Source organism: Phoca vitulina, unplaced genomic scaffold (genome assembly GCF_004348235.1).
Source record: "Phoca vitulina isolate PV1807 unplaced genomic scaffold, GSC_HSeal_1.0 scaffold23, whole genome shotgun sequence".
Lineage (NCBI taxonomy): Eukaryota > Metazoa > Chordata > Mammalia > Carnivora > Phocidae > Phoca > Phoca vitulina.
Genome location: NW_022589726.1, coordinates 10,197,678 through 10,211,982, shown reverse-complemented (window position 1 = coordinate 10,211,982; position 14,305 = coordinate 10,197,678). Strand labels below are relative to the sequence as shown.

Below are 14,305 nucleotides of genomic sequence, written 5' to 3'. Positions count from 1 at the left end.
TCGGCCTTACCTTCATTTTTATCTGAGTGGATTTAATAACCTCTACTTATTTGACTTACACTATCTAGTTTAAATATTTTATACAATTTTCACAGTATTTAAAATTTAGGTTTTGCTAACTTGTAGCATTTAAATTAAAACTCCTGGGGTGCCTGGGTGGCTCAGTCATTAAGCGTCTGCCTTCGGCTCAGGTCATGATCCCAGGGTCCTGGGATCGAGCCCCGCATCGGGCTCCCTGCTCCGCGGGAGCCTGCTTCTCCCTCTCCCACTCCCCCTGCTTGTGTTCCTGCTCTCGCTGTGTCTCCCTCTGTCAAATAAACTAATAAAATCTTTAAAAAATAAAAGAAGTCCATTTGGTCTTAAATCCAAACCATAGTTTCTAGTCTAACTTTATACCTGCTGTAACGTTATTTTCATCCCCGGCACTGGTGTTTATGTTTTTCATTGTTCAGAAAACTCAAAGGAAAAAAGGTATAAAATTAGTTTTCTTCTTCAGTCCCCCACAAGCAACATCCTTCCCTTTTCCTAGGCTAGAAAGCAGTGCATTTTTAATTTTTAAAAAATTTCACTCCGCTTCACCCTCTAAAACTGCCATGTCAGTTTTTGTTAAATCGTTTTGTTGCAGTGTCTCTCAGATGTGCCTCGTTTTCATTTTCGCAGTCCCTGCCCTAGCGTCTGTCCTCCTGCCGTAGTTTGAGTTCTACAGTGGCCTCCTGTCTGCTTCTCCTCACCCCTCCACCACCCCCCGCCCCCATCTACGTGCTGTGACCAGCTTCCACCCAATATTTATCATGCTACTCCCCTTCTAAAGACCTTACCTACTGCCTTGGGTCCAGTTCAAGGCCCTCCACAATAATTAGCTTTATTATAGCTCATAGCCCTTCGAGCTAATCTTCCAAACTCAGTGACCCCAGAAGGCAAATTTTACTGCACACCAGGCTCGCTCCTGCCTCCTCCTTTTCTCTTGTTCTACTTATCTTGTCCTTCTTCTTCACAGTATATAGTTCTCTCTCCCTTTTCGGAATTCCCCTAGTCTCTTAGGAAGCAGGAATCACAGGGTTTATGGCTGATGATTCCTTCGCTAGTCTCACATTCCAGCTTGCCCCAAAATTCTAATTCTTTTGAGGACATGTTCCCTAGTTTTTGGCTCAGTAAACACGACTAGACTCATGATCTCTATGTAAAGAGCCAGTGAAATCTTGTGGTCTTGATGGAATTGGAAAAGGATCAAGGAGCTAATATTTATTATGCCAGGTTCTGGCTAAGTACTTTATATATGTCATTTAACTTGTCCTGTTAAGTTTCTCGGTATAACATTCCTACTGTCCTCTTTGTATTGAAGAGGAAGCTGAGATTTAGGTAAAGTAACTTTCTAAAGGTCACCCAGCTAGTAAGTGAAGAGACAGAGCTTGAAGTCAAGGCATTGATGACCAGTCTGAGTTTCTAAGTATTGTATTAAACCACCTCCTAAGATATTTTTGAGGGGTCTAGGGAATTTTTAAACAAGTTTTTCCTCCTCTACCACCCAAAGATATTTACTGTTACTATTTTATTAAATTTCCTTCACGTGTATATTTGTATACCAATGCATATACCTTTTTACTAACTTACAATCACGCTCTTTGTATATATAATCATATTCTGTTTCACTTAATATAGTACAGCTTTTTCCCATGTCATTATGCACGAATATTGTTTTTTATGAATTACAGAAAGTACACAATACAATAAAACATGCTCTTTCCCAAAGTGGGACTTCGGCTTGGGGTATGAAAAGCTACCAAGAGGACTTTAAATGTTAAGATGTCCACAATGAGATCTTAAATAATGTTGATGCTTTCAACAGGGGAGGTCCAAAAAAAAGAGTCATTCTCTCTCTTTTTTTTTTTTTTAAAGATTTTATTTATTTATTTGACAGAGAGAGACACAGCGAGAGAGGGAGCACAAGCAGGGGGAGTGGGAGAGGGAGAAGCAGGCTTCCCACCGAGCAGGGAGCCCGATGGGGGCTCGATCTCAGGACCCTGGGATCATGACCTGAGCCGAAGGCAGACACTTAACGTCTGAGCCACCCAGGCGCCCCGAGTCATTCTCTCTTAATATGGATGTGCATACTGGGAATCCCTAAGTGGAAAGCCTACCAGAACCTGATGGGGAAGGAGGACTAGCATTTCCTGACCATCTCTGGCCACCTACCAGACCCTGTGCCAGACAGTTCCACACGTCCTTCCTTGATTTTCCAAGCACCTTGTGAATACAGGCATTTTCGCCTCACCTGAGGGAAGGGAAAGGCAGGCTAACAGTGCAGGCCACATGGGCATTGAGATACTGGAGTCTAAGGTCTTCCTTCTCTCAGAGAAGGTGGTTTCAGATGAAAGAAAATAGATGAAGAAAAGCAAAAATGAGCTGAATGAGTCAGACTGAAATTACCAAAAAAAAAAAAAAAAACAGCTGACAGGAATCTTCAACACCAAGGAAAGGAACAGCGAAGCCGAGAGAAAACGGGGCTCCTTGTGGTTCAGTCTGGCAGGGCCGAGAGGAGGGGATGCGGAGCTGAGGAAGGGCTTGGCTTTGCAAAGTAGTCCCCACAAAGAAAGAGACCTCGTTCTCCCAAGAGCCCGAAAGGGGGCTAACGGCAGTCCTGGAGTGCAGGCCGGAAAGCAACTACCACGAAGAGGAACCCTAGCTCTAGGGAGGGCCTGTTACAGGTCAGAAAGGGGCAAGGAGCAGAGAACATCTGGAGGTGTAGGCCGCAGACCTGTGCCAAGGTGCCTGAGTAACACAGCAGGAAGTGTGCTAGATTGCGGCGGGGAGAAGAAATGCTGGAAAAGAAGGAGAGTCTGGGCTCGGTGCCTGACTTCCCCGATCCTTTCCTCCTCCGCTTGAACTCTTTCGGGAGAGTATAAGAAAGGTGACTGTTGGTGCGCTTCACTGAGCAAGGAGATGGGAGACCAGGCTGAGGCTCTTTCTCTTATGTGGGGAGAAGCTGCGTCTCACACTGTGACACGGGGAAAACACGGTGCTGTGGACCCGACGAGAGTCAGAACGCCTCCACATTCGATGGTCAGGCCAACCGCTTGGCTGGCGGGGGGCCCCTTGTGGAATTCAGTTCTTGGCCAGAAACCCCTGCCTTAGACCTTGGAAGATAGGAGGGAGGCTCAGCAAACCTGGCGGCTGCTCTTTGGGTTTGGCAAACTCGAGATTTTTCCAATGCCTTGTGTTCAGCGAAACCGAAAATGTGTTTGGCTAGGAACCCTTCTCTAATTTTTAAACCCCTGAGCATTTTTTACGTAAATTTGATACACATGTTTTTGTCTTATTTTTATTTAGCTCTTCAAATCGAATTAGGAGCTACAATGATGAAGGGAACAATGCTGATTTCCAAGAAGATTCTGGAGCCTTTTTTTTCTCAGAACTAAATCGCATTTTTCTTCCCAACTGTTAAAATTACCAGACTGAGCTGGATTTGAAATTTAGAACCCAAATGTGAAATAAAGATCCATGCTTGGCAAAGAGGAGGCATAGCAGGGGAATGTTCTTAGGAAGTCACAGTTAGAAAGGCAGGGCAGGCATGGGGTTGGGGGTGAGGGGATGCAGGCAGGAAAGGGGGTAGTTATTCTTCATTAGATGGTTTGGAGAAATTTACCTGGCTTTCCGAGCTCCCCCAGAAAGGCCCGCTTGCCACGTCTCTGGTGTCGGACTTTATCACCAGTACCCAAGGAAGAGGAGTTTCTACCCTAAGATTGGGGATGAGGGGGTCTCCTGTACCCCTCCACAGTAGCCCAATTCCAGCTGCCCCTCCCTTCTAACTGCCCCCCCCCCCCCCCCACCGCTTCTGGCTAAGCCCGCTCCATCTGGAAGCATTTAAAATGTACAACAATTTTAATCTCGTGCAAAGGAATCTCCGGGTCTACCCTACATACCCATTAAGCTAAATTATACGTGCACAATCTTATTTTGCACAATTCTGTCTGGCCTAGGTTGGCACACACCAAAGGCTATTACTGTCTTTCCCAATTACTTTTTCTACCACGCCATCATTTTCTACGACTTTAGTCCGAGGCCAGCAGTATTTCTCTGAGAAACTCGAGCCACTGAGGTCCCAAGACAAAGATCCTCTTCAGAGCCCCTCGAACCTATACTCAAAGGGTCCCTTAGACACTGTCCAAAGACATTTCTTTGAACTCAGCTACTCTCTCCTACAGACCCTGATCAAATTAGATAGACCTAGGGGTGCCTGGGTGGCTCAGTCATTGAGCGTCTGCCTTCAGCTCAGGTCATGGTCCCGGGGTCCTGGGATCGAGCCCCGTGTCAGGCTCCCTGCTCCACGGGAGGCCTGCTTCTCCCTCTCCACTCCCCCTGCTTGTGTTCCCTCTCACACTGTGTCTCTCGCTGTCAAATAAATAAATAAAATCTTAAAAAAAAAAAAATCAGACCTGGGTACAAGTACCATCTTGTTATTTCATAACTGTTCAACCTTGGGGGAGTTATTTCACTTGAGTCTCAGTTTCCCAATCTGCAAAATGGGTATAATAGGCATATGGACCTAAAAAAAAAAAAAAATAGGCATATGGACCTCCTAAGGTTGTTGTGAGGATCAGATGAGATACTATGTATAATAAACACTGTAAGTTGTCTGGCCCAGACTAAGCAGTTAATAAACATTACTTGTTATTATAAAAACTACACCTTATTGAACTCTACACCTTCTCTAAGAGCACTTACATTTTTCCACAGGTGGCCCGTTTCCTTTTAAACACCCTGCCCACCTGTCCAGTCCCTCACCAAAACTGAACCAACCAACCCAATTCCCTGCGAACCAGCATCACTCTACACAGATGACGTAAGGTTTCTGATCAACCATCTGGGCTTTCTCATCAGTCCCCAGGGAGTCTCCCATGCATGCCCAAGTTTTAAACCTACAGTCTCTTCTTTGGAGCCATGGCAATTGAGCAATTAGAAGATCTAAAATCTAACTGCGTAGAAATCATTCTCCTTCAAACCAAAACCACACCTCTTTTCACTTTATATAGAAAGCATAGGTGTGTGTGGAAGGAGATGAGAAGGAGGTTTTCACTCTGCTTTAAGAAGCAAAATGGTTAATTAGTGCTTTCCGAGGACCACCCCCCCTCCAAGAACATGAGTCACACTTCATCTGTCCCTTTTGCAAAGTAGAAAGATGATGGTACCATTTAATATGTCTAATAAATGCCTCTCTCTCAAGGGGGGAAAATATAGAGTCCATGAGCCTAGTATTTATTGCTTTCCTCTGGCCAAAAGTAGTTTCAGCAGTAATTCATGGATCCTGAGGTTGGCCAGAATAGAGGGATCAGGGATCCACAAGCTTCTGGGGCACCTTGGACACTTTATGTAGTATTGGTCCTTGTCATGCAGAACTGCTGTGAGGGCTAAAAGAGAGACATCTACAGGCTCTGATGAATGGCAATTTTTATTTCCACCAGGCTGATCTCATTTGAAATGCTGGGTGATATCAGGAAAGGTGTGTGCCTTCCATGCCTTCTATATACTAGAGATTCCCCCTCTGTGACTTCCCAACCTCTTGTGGCTACTTGTAATTTGAATGCCAGCCTCAGCAATACAAACTCTAGAAGAACCAACCCCCTGCTCACAGCCCTGCCAAATGGGTGGGCCTAGGTGGCTGTTTGTGCCCACCGAGGGCTCTGGAGTAGACAAGCCAAAGGGGCAATTTATGGGCTGGGAAGTCACTTGTGGCCTGGTATAAAAAGGGAGTTGGACCAATGAGATTGCTCTCTGGTCATCAGGAATCGGGAGAGTGAGAAACGGAATTGACTGGTAGCAGAGACATATGGAACATGACTGGCCACGTAAGGGCAGAACACCCTCATGAAGGTGACAGACTCCCACTGCTGGGGCTCTCTGGAGGTGGTCTTGATTCCAGAAGCACCCTCCCATAAAGACTGGCTGTTAAGGGTTCTTCTTGTGTACACCATAAACATCTCTTCTAATATTATTATAACAAGCACCTCCTCTTTTGAGTTAGCTTGAGTGGGTTTTGGTTTCCTCCAACAAAAAGAGCCTTCAAAAAAACAGCATCTACCCTTGAGAAGAAGATGCAGATGGAGCTATATTTAAACATCCTGGGCATTTCCGGTGCAAGGCATTGCTCTAACAGGTAATTACACAGAACGCGAACACCACTGGTTCCTGACGCACCTCTCCCTTCTATTGTAAAAACTGGAAAAGTTAAAGCTCCCTGCCTCGACCTTCCTTGCAGCCAGGGGAGGTCATGTGACACGGTCCTGGCCAATGAGACGCAAGTGAGGAACTGCTGGGGACAGAGAGGCTGCCTGCTTCCTCCTTCCCGCCCCACGTGAAGACGCTATGCCAACATCTTGCAACCACGAAGGGAAAGGCAGCGAAGCCGAGACGCCAGTCCTGGCACACTGGAGGGGTTGCACCAACACCAGCTACCACCAAGTTCCAGCCTCCTCGACAGGTGGGAAAAAAAAAAAAAAAGACCCTTAACCTACTATGACTTAGATTTCTCTACAACATACAAGCAAAATGTTTTCTAAAGATACACCCTGAAACAGAACTAGATAGTTTCCCATATCATAAGAAACATGTGTTGTTGGCTTTTTTTAACATTAGTTTTAGGTGAGAAAAAAATTTTTTAACCAAAAAGATGACAACTTGTTTTCCAATTAACTTCTCTAAACATCAGCTGAATGATATAAGTTGTACAGGCGATTAAAATCGAAGAGGGGATAAGGTATATACACGAACAACTCTGCGATAAGGCAGAAAGTGGAAGGCAGTAAAAGGCAGCTGCTTTACACGGATCTGTAGGGAGACCTTACTTCTGGTCAGGGAAGGGAGAAATCAGGGAAGTCTCCACAGCAGACTCGGGATGTTTGGAGATAGGAAGGAAAGGCATTCCAGTCAGAAGGAAGAGTCTAAGCAACTCCGGGAAACTGAAGGTCATGCACAGGAAGGACACAGCAAGTTCTTTCTGGCTAGTTCGGGGAACAGAGATCAAATTTTTGGTCTAGAAAGACAGACAAAATTATAACATGCCTCAAATGCCAACCAAAGGAGTCTGGGCTTTATTCTCATAGGCACGGGGTATGGTTGAAGGTTTCGGAGCTAACAGGAGTCAGAGTACCTGTTTGGGAACATTTGTCCGATGACAAAATGTGGGATGGACTGAGGAGGCAGGAATGCCACTAGGGGGCTGTGCAGCTAGTCAGGCAGGAAGTGGGGAGTGTAGGAACCAGGACATTCAAAGGGAGAATGGAGTGGGAAAAAGGACCACCGCACAAGTACCCGTGACACAAGCTGGCTACTGTCTGCATCTGGGGTGCGAGTCCCGGGAGGAATCATGTAGACAGTATTTTATTGCACAAAACAGAAACAAAAACCTCATGTGGTACCTCTGGAGCTGAAGACAGGAATGGTTTTATGTAGATGTTGGAGTCATGCACCTTCAGGTCATGGTCCCCAAGTCCCCTGGTCACTCCAATTGTTGCCATTACTCGGGCCTAGGGGTATAAGCAGAGGGTCATCAGAAAGACACAGAGAAAGCATTCCCGTTACAACGTAGCTGCTATAGGCGGAGAGAGAAGCATTCATTTTCCAATTCCTTCTGTCCCTCTCCATGCCCCTTGCTACTAACTTATGTGGGTAGCTGTTTCCAAGGAAAGGCTCACCAAGATCACTTATGTACTTAAGGAGTGGTTTTTCTACCAATTATCCTAAGTTTAATGGGTTGCTGCTGTCTCTTTTCAGTGTTCTTTTGTAGAGACTAGAAGGAAGGGTATCCAGGAAACTAAATCCAACACGTGTGATGTCTACAGCTCCTAAAATCAGTTCAAATCAAATCCAACATGATCTGTCCATCCATCCAACCGTCTGTCTGTGATGCACCCACCCTACAAGAACCTGTTGAACACACCAGCCATGTCTCCTGTTCCTGGGAGGCACTAGTGAGAGATGTAAAAAAAAAAGTGAGCGGCAGCTCCCACCCTCCCAAAGCTCATAGAGGGCACTTCATGGCTAGAGGAAAGAAACTCTTTGCCACTCTGTAACCCGGCCTGCTAACATCCCCACAAATTCCCTCTGGGTGGAAAGGAACAAAATGTCACTTTGTTATAACTACACAGAGACCTCAGGGTTGAGACCTCACCACCTGTGCTTTCTCTACACAGTTTAGTTTTCCCAGTGCTTTAAGGAAACAATACTATTATACTAATGCCTACCCAGTCAGCCTAAATAGGTCCCGGGATGCCACAGATTTGACTTAGCCAAACATTTACTGAGCACCTACTATGTGCAGAAATCATGCTTAGACAAATGTCTAAGGACTTGTCCTTAATATAAAGGAACTTGTGAAGGGAGATAAGACATGTAAAATATGGCCAAGTGTGGAAAGACACAAGCGCCATGGGTTAGAGGAGTTCAGAGGAGGTAAAAATTCTGCTGAGAAAGTCTCCCGGAGGTGGTGGCATGACATTTTTGTGCAGAAGGATGGGCAGCAGTGAGCCAGGTAAGCACAGAGGGATGAAGTGAAAGTCTTTCTTGGTAGAATGGAGCCCAATGGCCTAACACTTCGATCATCAGTAACATATCCGGTGTAGGGTCATTGTGCCAAGACCCGGGCTTGACTCCTCACTCTACTGTCTGGGTAATAAGGGTAACTTATAAACGTGAAGAAACATTACAGTCTAAAACATTACCAGCATTTTCATCCTGTTTTCCCAAAAAGGCTATGGATTTTGGAGGTGGTTTCAGATCAGAAGATGGGCAGTTTGCATTAAAGTGGAAATGAAACCATGACATATTTTTTTAAAGGCAAGAATCAAAGGGGGTAAAATGCAGGCATGTGATATGAAGCCTGGGGACCTCTGGTCAGGCAGGCTGCAGAAACTCTCTGCTCTGCTGGGGAGCTGCACCAACTCCCTACTGGCTAAGAAGTGTTCAACTCTAAGTGTGAAAATCCTGAGTCCCTTGCGGCCCTTCTGCTCTCCCCACTGCAATGGCAGCTTCTCTGGCTGGAAAAGCACAGGTGGGCGTTTTCGTCTAAAGAAATCTGATGTTTCTGCTAGTTACTGAACTTGTTTACAGAGTATGTAGGTGTTACCCACACAAATCCTTAAAAGCATTGGCAGGAATAAAATGAGAAGTTATGGCTATGAAAGTCTTCCGAAACTTCTGGGTAGGTGTATGCAGACGGGAAAGAGAAACCCCCTGCAAAGGATCTAGATAGAACTGACGTGTCGCAGTTGTAAAGATTTCGCAAGAAATCATGGATCCCCTGACAGGGATCTTGCACTTCTTCACTGATGGAGCAAACCTGGAACAGACTGGAGCCACAATGGCTTTTAAATAGGCCATCAGGTAAGATGACAGAACTTGCCTGTCGCCTATCACAGAAGTGTCAAGCCCTAATTAACTGAAATGCTTGAGGAACATGATGTCCCGGTGAAATAAACATTTGCTGAACTGGGGAAGCCCCTGGCTCCTTTAAATCTTATTCTGATCATCTTCTAAGAACACATTAGTCCATTTTCCTCTGGTATGGGAGAAAGTATACTATACGTAACTGAAAAGTGTATTTAATACTGATGCCTTTATTGAAGGCCAGCCGTGTGTCAGGTACCAGGCTGGGCAGGTGCATGGGATACAAAGGTAACAGGAGGTGGCTCCGAGCTTCCTTGAACTCCCTGGGTATAGGAGGGTAATACTGAGAATCTCAGCCCCACAAAGCACCACAGCTGTAGGCATAGGTCATTGGGCTGAGAGATGGGCATTAACGGTACCCATCATCCTGACAGGCCCACCGAACGCTGTCAGGAAAAGAGTCCTTTCCTGTTGTGATTCTCAATCAAGGATGGTGAGATAGAAGGTGGCCCATTTCCATGAACAGGGCAAGTTCGTTTGAAAAATGATCCCTCTGTGAATCAGATGTTTGTATTTCATTCCCTCCACAGAATGTCTCCTTCTGCTGAAATCACTGCTACACTGAGCCTAAACCTAAACCCGTGTGCTCTCCCACACGTGTACGTTCAGAGGTGCATGCATGCACACACACACACACACACACACATGCTCAAGTTCTGTCCATAAAGGCATCCTTCAGTTTTATTATGAGTCACTTCTTCCTCCAAAAAACTATGAAATATTGGAAAAAATTCAGTTGAAGATTCTTCTTAATGTGAGCACATTTTTCACTTCTAATTGGAGCTCTCAGCCCAGAGTTGAAGTGTACTCGTGTTCGGAGGAAGAATGCAATGACTCAGAGCTGTTTGTTCTTACTGGTAAACAGCTTCAAAGCTTCCCCTCTCCAGTCCAGGATGGCCACTTCCTCCAGGCTCCGCTCCCAGACCAAGACAGACAAACAGCCTTCCCGTGCTCCACAGCGTGCCTGCTGCTTAGGGTGTGGTTCTGACTGGGGCCCTGGGAGCTTGTGACGAGCGATCTTTGCTAGCTCGGCCCGGGCTCTGGTGCACAGGATCCTCCAGCTTCCTCACAGTGAAGCTTTGGATCCCCTTGCCTGGGGCAAGCGGAGAAGCACCCTTGCAGAGTCTGAACTTCCGTGGTGGAGCGTTGAGAGTTCCAGAAGCCGGGAGACGGCTGTGGCTCCACATCTCCCACCACCCCTGGCCAGCTGTGTGACTCTGCAGGAGCCGATTTCGCCTCAGAGTCTCAGCGGCCTCGTCTGCCAAACGGACCTAGTACCGCCGGCCCTGCCTGCCTTGTGGCTTGTCAGAAACACAGGGAGATGACGTTCGCGCATGGGGTCACGGTTAAACGCTGTAAAAAGTTATTCAGATAGATTGGAGAAATGGAGTGTTATTTTCACAAAATGGACTTTCGTCCCTTGCGCTCACCACTCACCTCCCCCTCCCCCAACGCCCGCCACTCCTCGGACCCTCAAGACAGGAGGCCTGAAGGATGATGGAAGGGGAGAGTCTTTTAAGCTGTCAGGGCTATAAAATGCCAGGCTGCGGAGTGGGGCACAGAGACTGCCACGGGCGGTGCGGGGCCAGGGCCTGCTTCTCTCGGTCCGGGGGGAGTGCACATGCCTACCTTCTTGCCTTCTCCATATATAAGGGGAAACTTCAAGTCATCATCCTCAATGGTTTTGTATGCCCTGTAGGGGGATAAACAACATTTTAAAAAAAAAGGTTTGCACTCAATTAGTGACCCGCTGCCCTGACACAGGCGGCTAGGTACTTCATTCTCCCGGATGCTCCATCACTCGCCACGCTGCCAAACTCCCCGTGCACAGACTTATTCTCCCTCCAGAACTATGTGGGTACACATAACTAACAAACCAGAAGCTATCGACTCTGTATTTGCTTGCAGAGGGAGAAAATGGGGGGGGGGTTATACTCATAATTAGCAAGAAGGGGGGAGGTGGGTTTCGTCCTTAGCATTTAGGGCCTGTGTGCTTAGAAGTGGCCTGGCAGCAGCAACAAGGGTCTTGTCATTAATCCAAAGCTGAAAAACAGCAGAGCTCAGAGACGGATGGAGAGTGAAACTGCTCCCCGAGCCGGTTCTGACCTTCAGGGGTTGTTTACACCAAAGCAGCCTCGTCCTGGGATGGCTGGAGAAGGAACAATAGTCAAGGTTGGCAGAAAATTCTTTGTTTCACCATAGATATTAAATGGCCATTCAACACACAGAAAGAAAATCCAGTTTATGGTTCCATGGTTTGTTCTAGACACGGCTGTCCGGATGCCACTGCATAGACAGCAGAGGCCGGTCAGGCTAACACAGGAGAGAAGATGAAGTCCACGTCTTGCCATTTTGCTCATAAAAAGTTAAAATAACAAACAAGCAGCAAAGGAACAAGGCACTTGATTACTAACTGTACCACCCTGGGCAAGGAGCTCTACCCTTTTTGGTCTCAGTTTCCTTATCTGTAAAATGAGGATAATCACATAGGATGTAAAGAGCTTAGCACAGAGCCTGGCACATGGGAAGTATTCATTTAGTGGTAGCTACTACTACTATTTAATAGATAACGAATACTTGGCACACCAGCTCCCCTTTCTGCAAAATGGGGACAGCACTGCCTATTCACCACCTCAGAGAAGTATTAGGGACACCAGGTAAAAACTGGGGTGGGGTCTACAAGGTGAGGTGCTAGAAACAAGTTGCTTCTCTAAAATAATGTCTGCTGAGTGCATGAAGAAAACTAATTTGTGAAATGGGCTCCCAATCTTGGAGATATATATATAGATAGATATAGATACAGATATAGATATAGATATAGATACATAGATATATAGATATAGGCAACTTGGGAGTGAACCTGAAATCAAATTTACGGAAGCTCTGGATATACAAAAGAATGCAATCTAATTCAAAGAGAGTTCAACCCCAAAGCTAACACAGGGACACCCTTATTTTCTGGGAAATTATTGAGGTAAGTTGTTCCTTCCTAAGGGATCAGTGAAGGGCTCCTGTTCAGCCCTGGGCAAGCGGGTGAGCCCCTCTGGACCTCAGGCTCCTCATTAATCAGAGACAGGAAAACTGAGGCTTACTCACAGGGCTGAGGATTAAGATGGCCTAATGAATACGCCGAGCTCCGGAAGCCTTTAGCACGGGGCCCGGCACACGCCGAGAGCGTGATAAATGCAAGTTGCTGGTACTGCCACCAAGTGGGCCCAGAGGTACTCTAGGATTCAATTTTCAAAAAAAGAACTGTACTATTTCCTTTCCCCAAATCTACCCAATTAACACGAGGTGGAAATAGCTACTTTGATGTTTTTATAGTCACATGAACTATTTAAAATGCTATGGTATACAAGTCATTTGGGGAACAAATAGAGCTATTATTAGAATACACTCAGCTTGGGGAATGAATGAATTCTTAAACCAGTGGTTTCTCAATCCTGGCTGCATATGGAAGCACCTGGGAGAGCTTTTAAAAATCCTGATGCCCAGGTCACAGCTCAGAACAATTAAATCTGAACCTCTGGGGGTGATAGCCAGGCACTGGGATTTTTTTTTTTTTTAAGCTACTTTGTGCAGTCAAATTTGTGATTACATTATGCAGTCAAAATTGAGAACAATCACTATAGACCAAGTGTCATTTGCTAATATTCAAAATCAGTTGATCAATTAGCTTGATCCTAAAGATGACACTGTGTGGCTCAAAGGACAGGAGGGAAATGGACTGAGAAAGGCTCTGAAGTGGGTGTGACCAGGGCCTGGGGACGGTGGACAGGGATGTGTGGAGAGGAGAGGCCAGACTCAGACAGAGAAGAGGTCACAGTGGGGACAAGACCAGGAAAGGGACTGGGGCCTGAAGACCAAGGCATAGGAGTCGGAGATTAATGGGAGGCAGAAGGCAACAACTCTAGCACCAGTGACTGGAAATTATTTAAGCTCAGGAGAGATGGGCTACGAGCACTCTTAACAGGCTTGAAAAGGCAGCCAGAGAGCTGTTCTCAGATCCTCCGGAAGCCCAGGCAAGAATTCTCTCAGGGCAGAGACCTTCAGGAACATGAAGTCTGTGTTACCACAGCTCTGAAAGACCAACACTCACCTTGGAGTTGTCACCTACAGGGTCCAGTGCAAATTCTAATATTTTAGTTGTTATTTTTTCATCTTCGAAAACAACAACATTAAAAATAGAAACGACAACTTTGAAAAAGGTTTTTTCTGTTCCTGCCATTGTTGGTTTCCAATCATGTAAGAGCCCTCTCCCTTGCTGTCACCAACAAATGACAAGGGTGAATAACTATTAACAAAGAAGCTCAACATGCTCTCCCCACCCCACCCCAGTCTTTCTGGGTCCTAAGCACAGGTATCATATATAAAGGCAGGTGGATTTCCTTTCACAATTAAAGTCTGGCATAAAAAAGAATAAAACACTCAAGAGTTCAAACTGGTAACTTGATTAAAGTCTACATAAATGAGCTAAAACCGCAACAACACCTCTGACTCACCGAACACCGACATGCCACACGCCGGGCTTGGTGCTGGCTTACTGTGTCTCAAAATGTCTCCCAGGTTCTGCAATATCCCACTGGACAGATGAGAAGACTGAGGCCCAGAGAGGTTAAGTAACTTTCCCAGGCTCACACAGCATCTTGGTGGCCTGAAGCTAGACTCAAACCTTCCCAGAAAACACACCAAAGAAAGGGGACATCCGGGCTCAGCTCTGGCGCTCTCTCATTCTAGTTGAAAAATTTGCAATGAGACCATTGTTGTCTGCCTGTCAGTGGGAGAAAGGCAGGCACCGGACGAAGAAAAGGTGTCTTTGGCCAACGAGGAAAGGGAATTTTCTGCGTGAGCAAAAGAACAAAAGGTG

The 14,305-nt window shown here is 46.1% G+C and overlaps 1 protein-coding gene across 1 annotated transcript in view; it reads right to left on the bottom strand.

The window, feature by feature from the left end:
* PPM1H (protein phosphatase, Mg2+/Mn2+ dependent 1H) overlaps positions 1-14,305 on the bottom strand; it is a 241,993-nt gene that overhangs the window by 33,217 nt on the left and 194,471 nt on the right. The window contains exons 7-8 of the mRNA XM_032420592.1: positions 11,068-11,131; positions 7,413-7,520 (exon numbers count right to left, since the gene is read on the bottom strand). Of these exons, the coding sequence (XP_032276483.1) occupies positions 7,413-7,520; positions 11,068-11,131 (172 nt within the window). The remainder of the gene's footprint in view (positions 1-7,412; positions 7,521-11,067; positions 11,132-14,305) is intronic.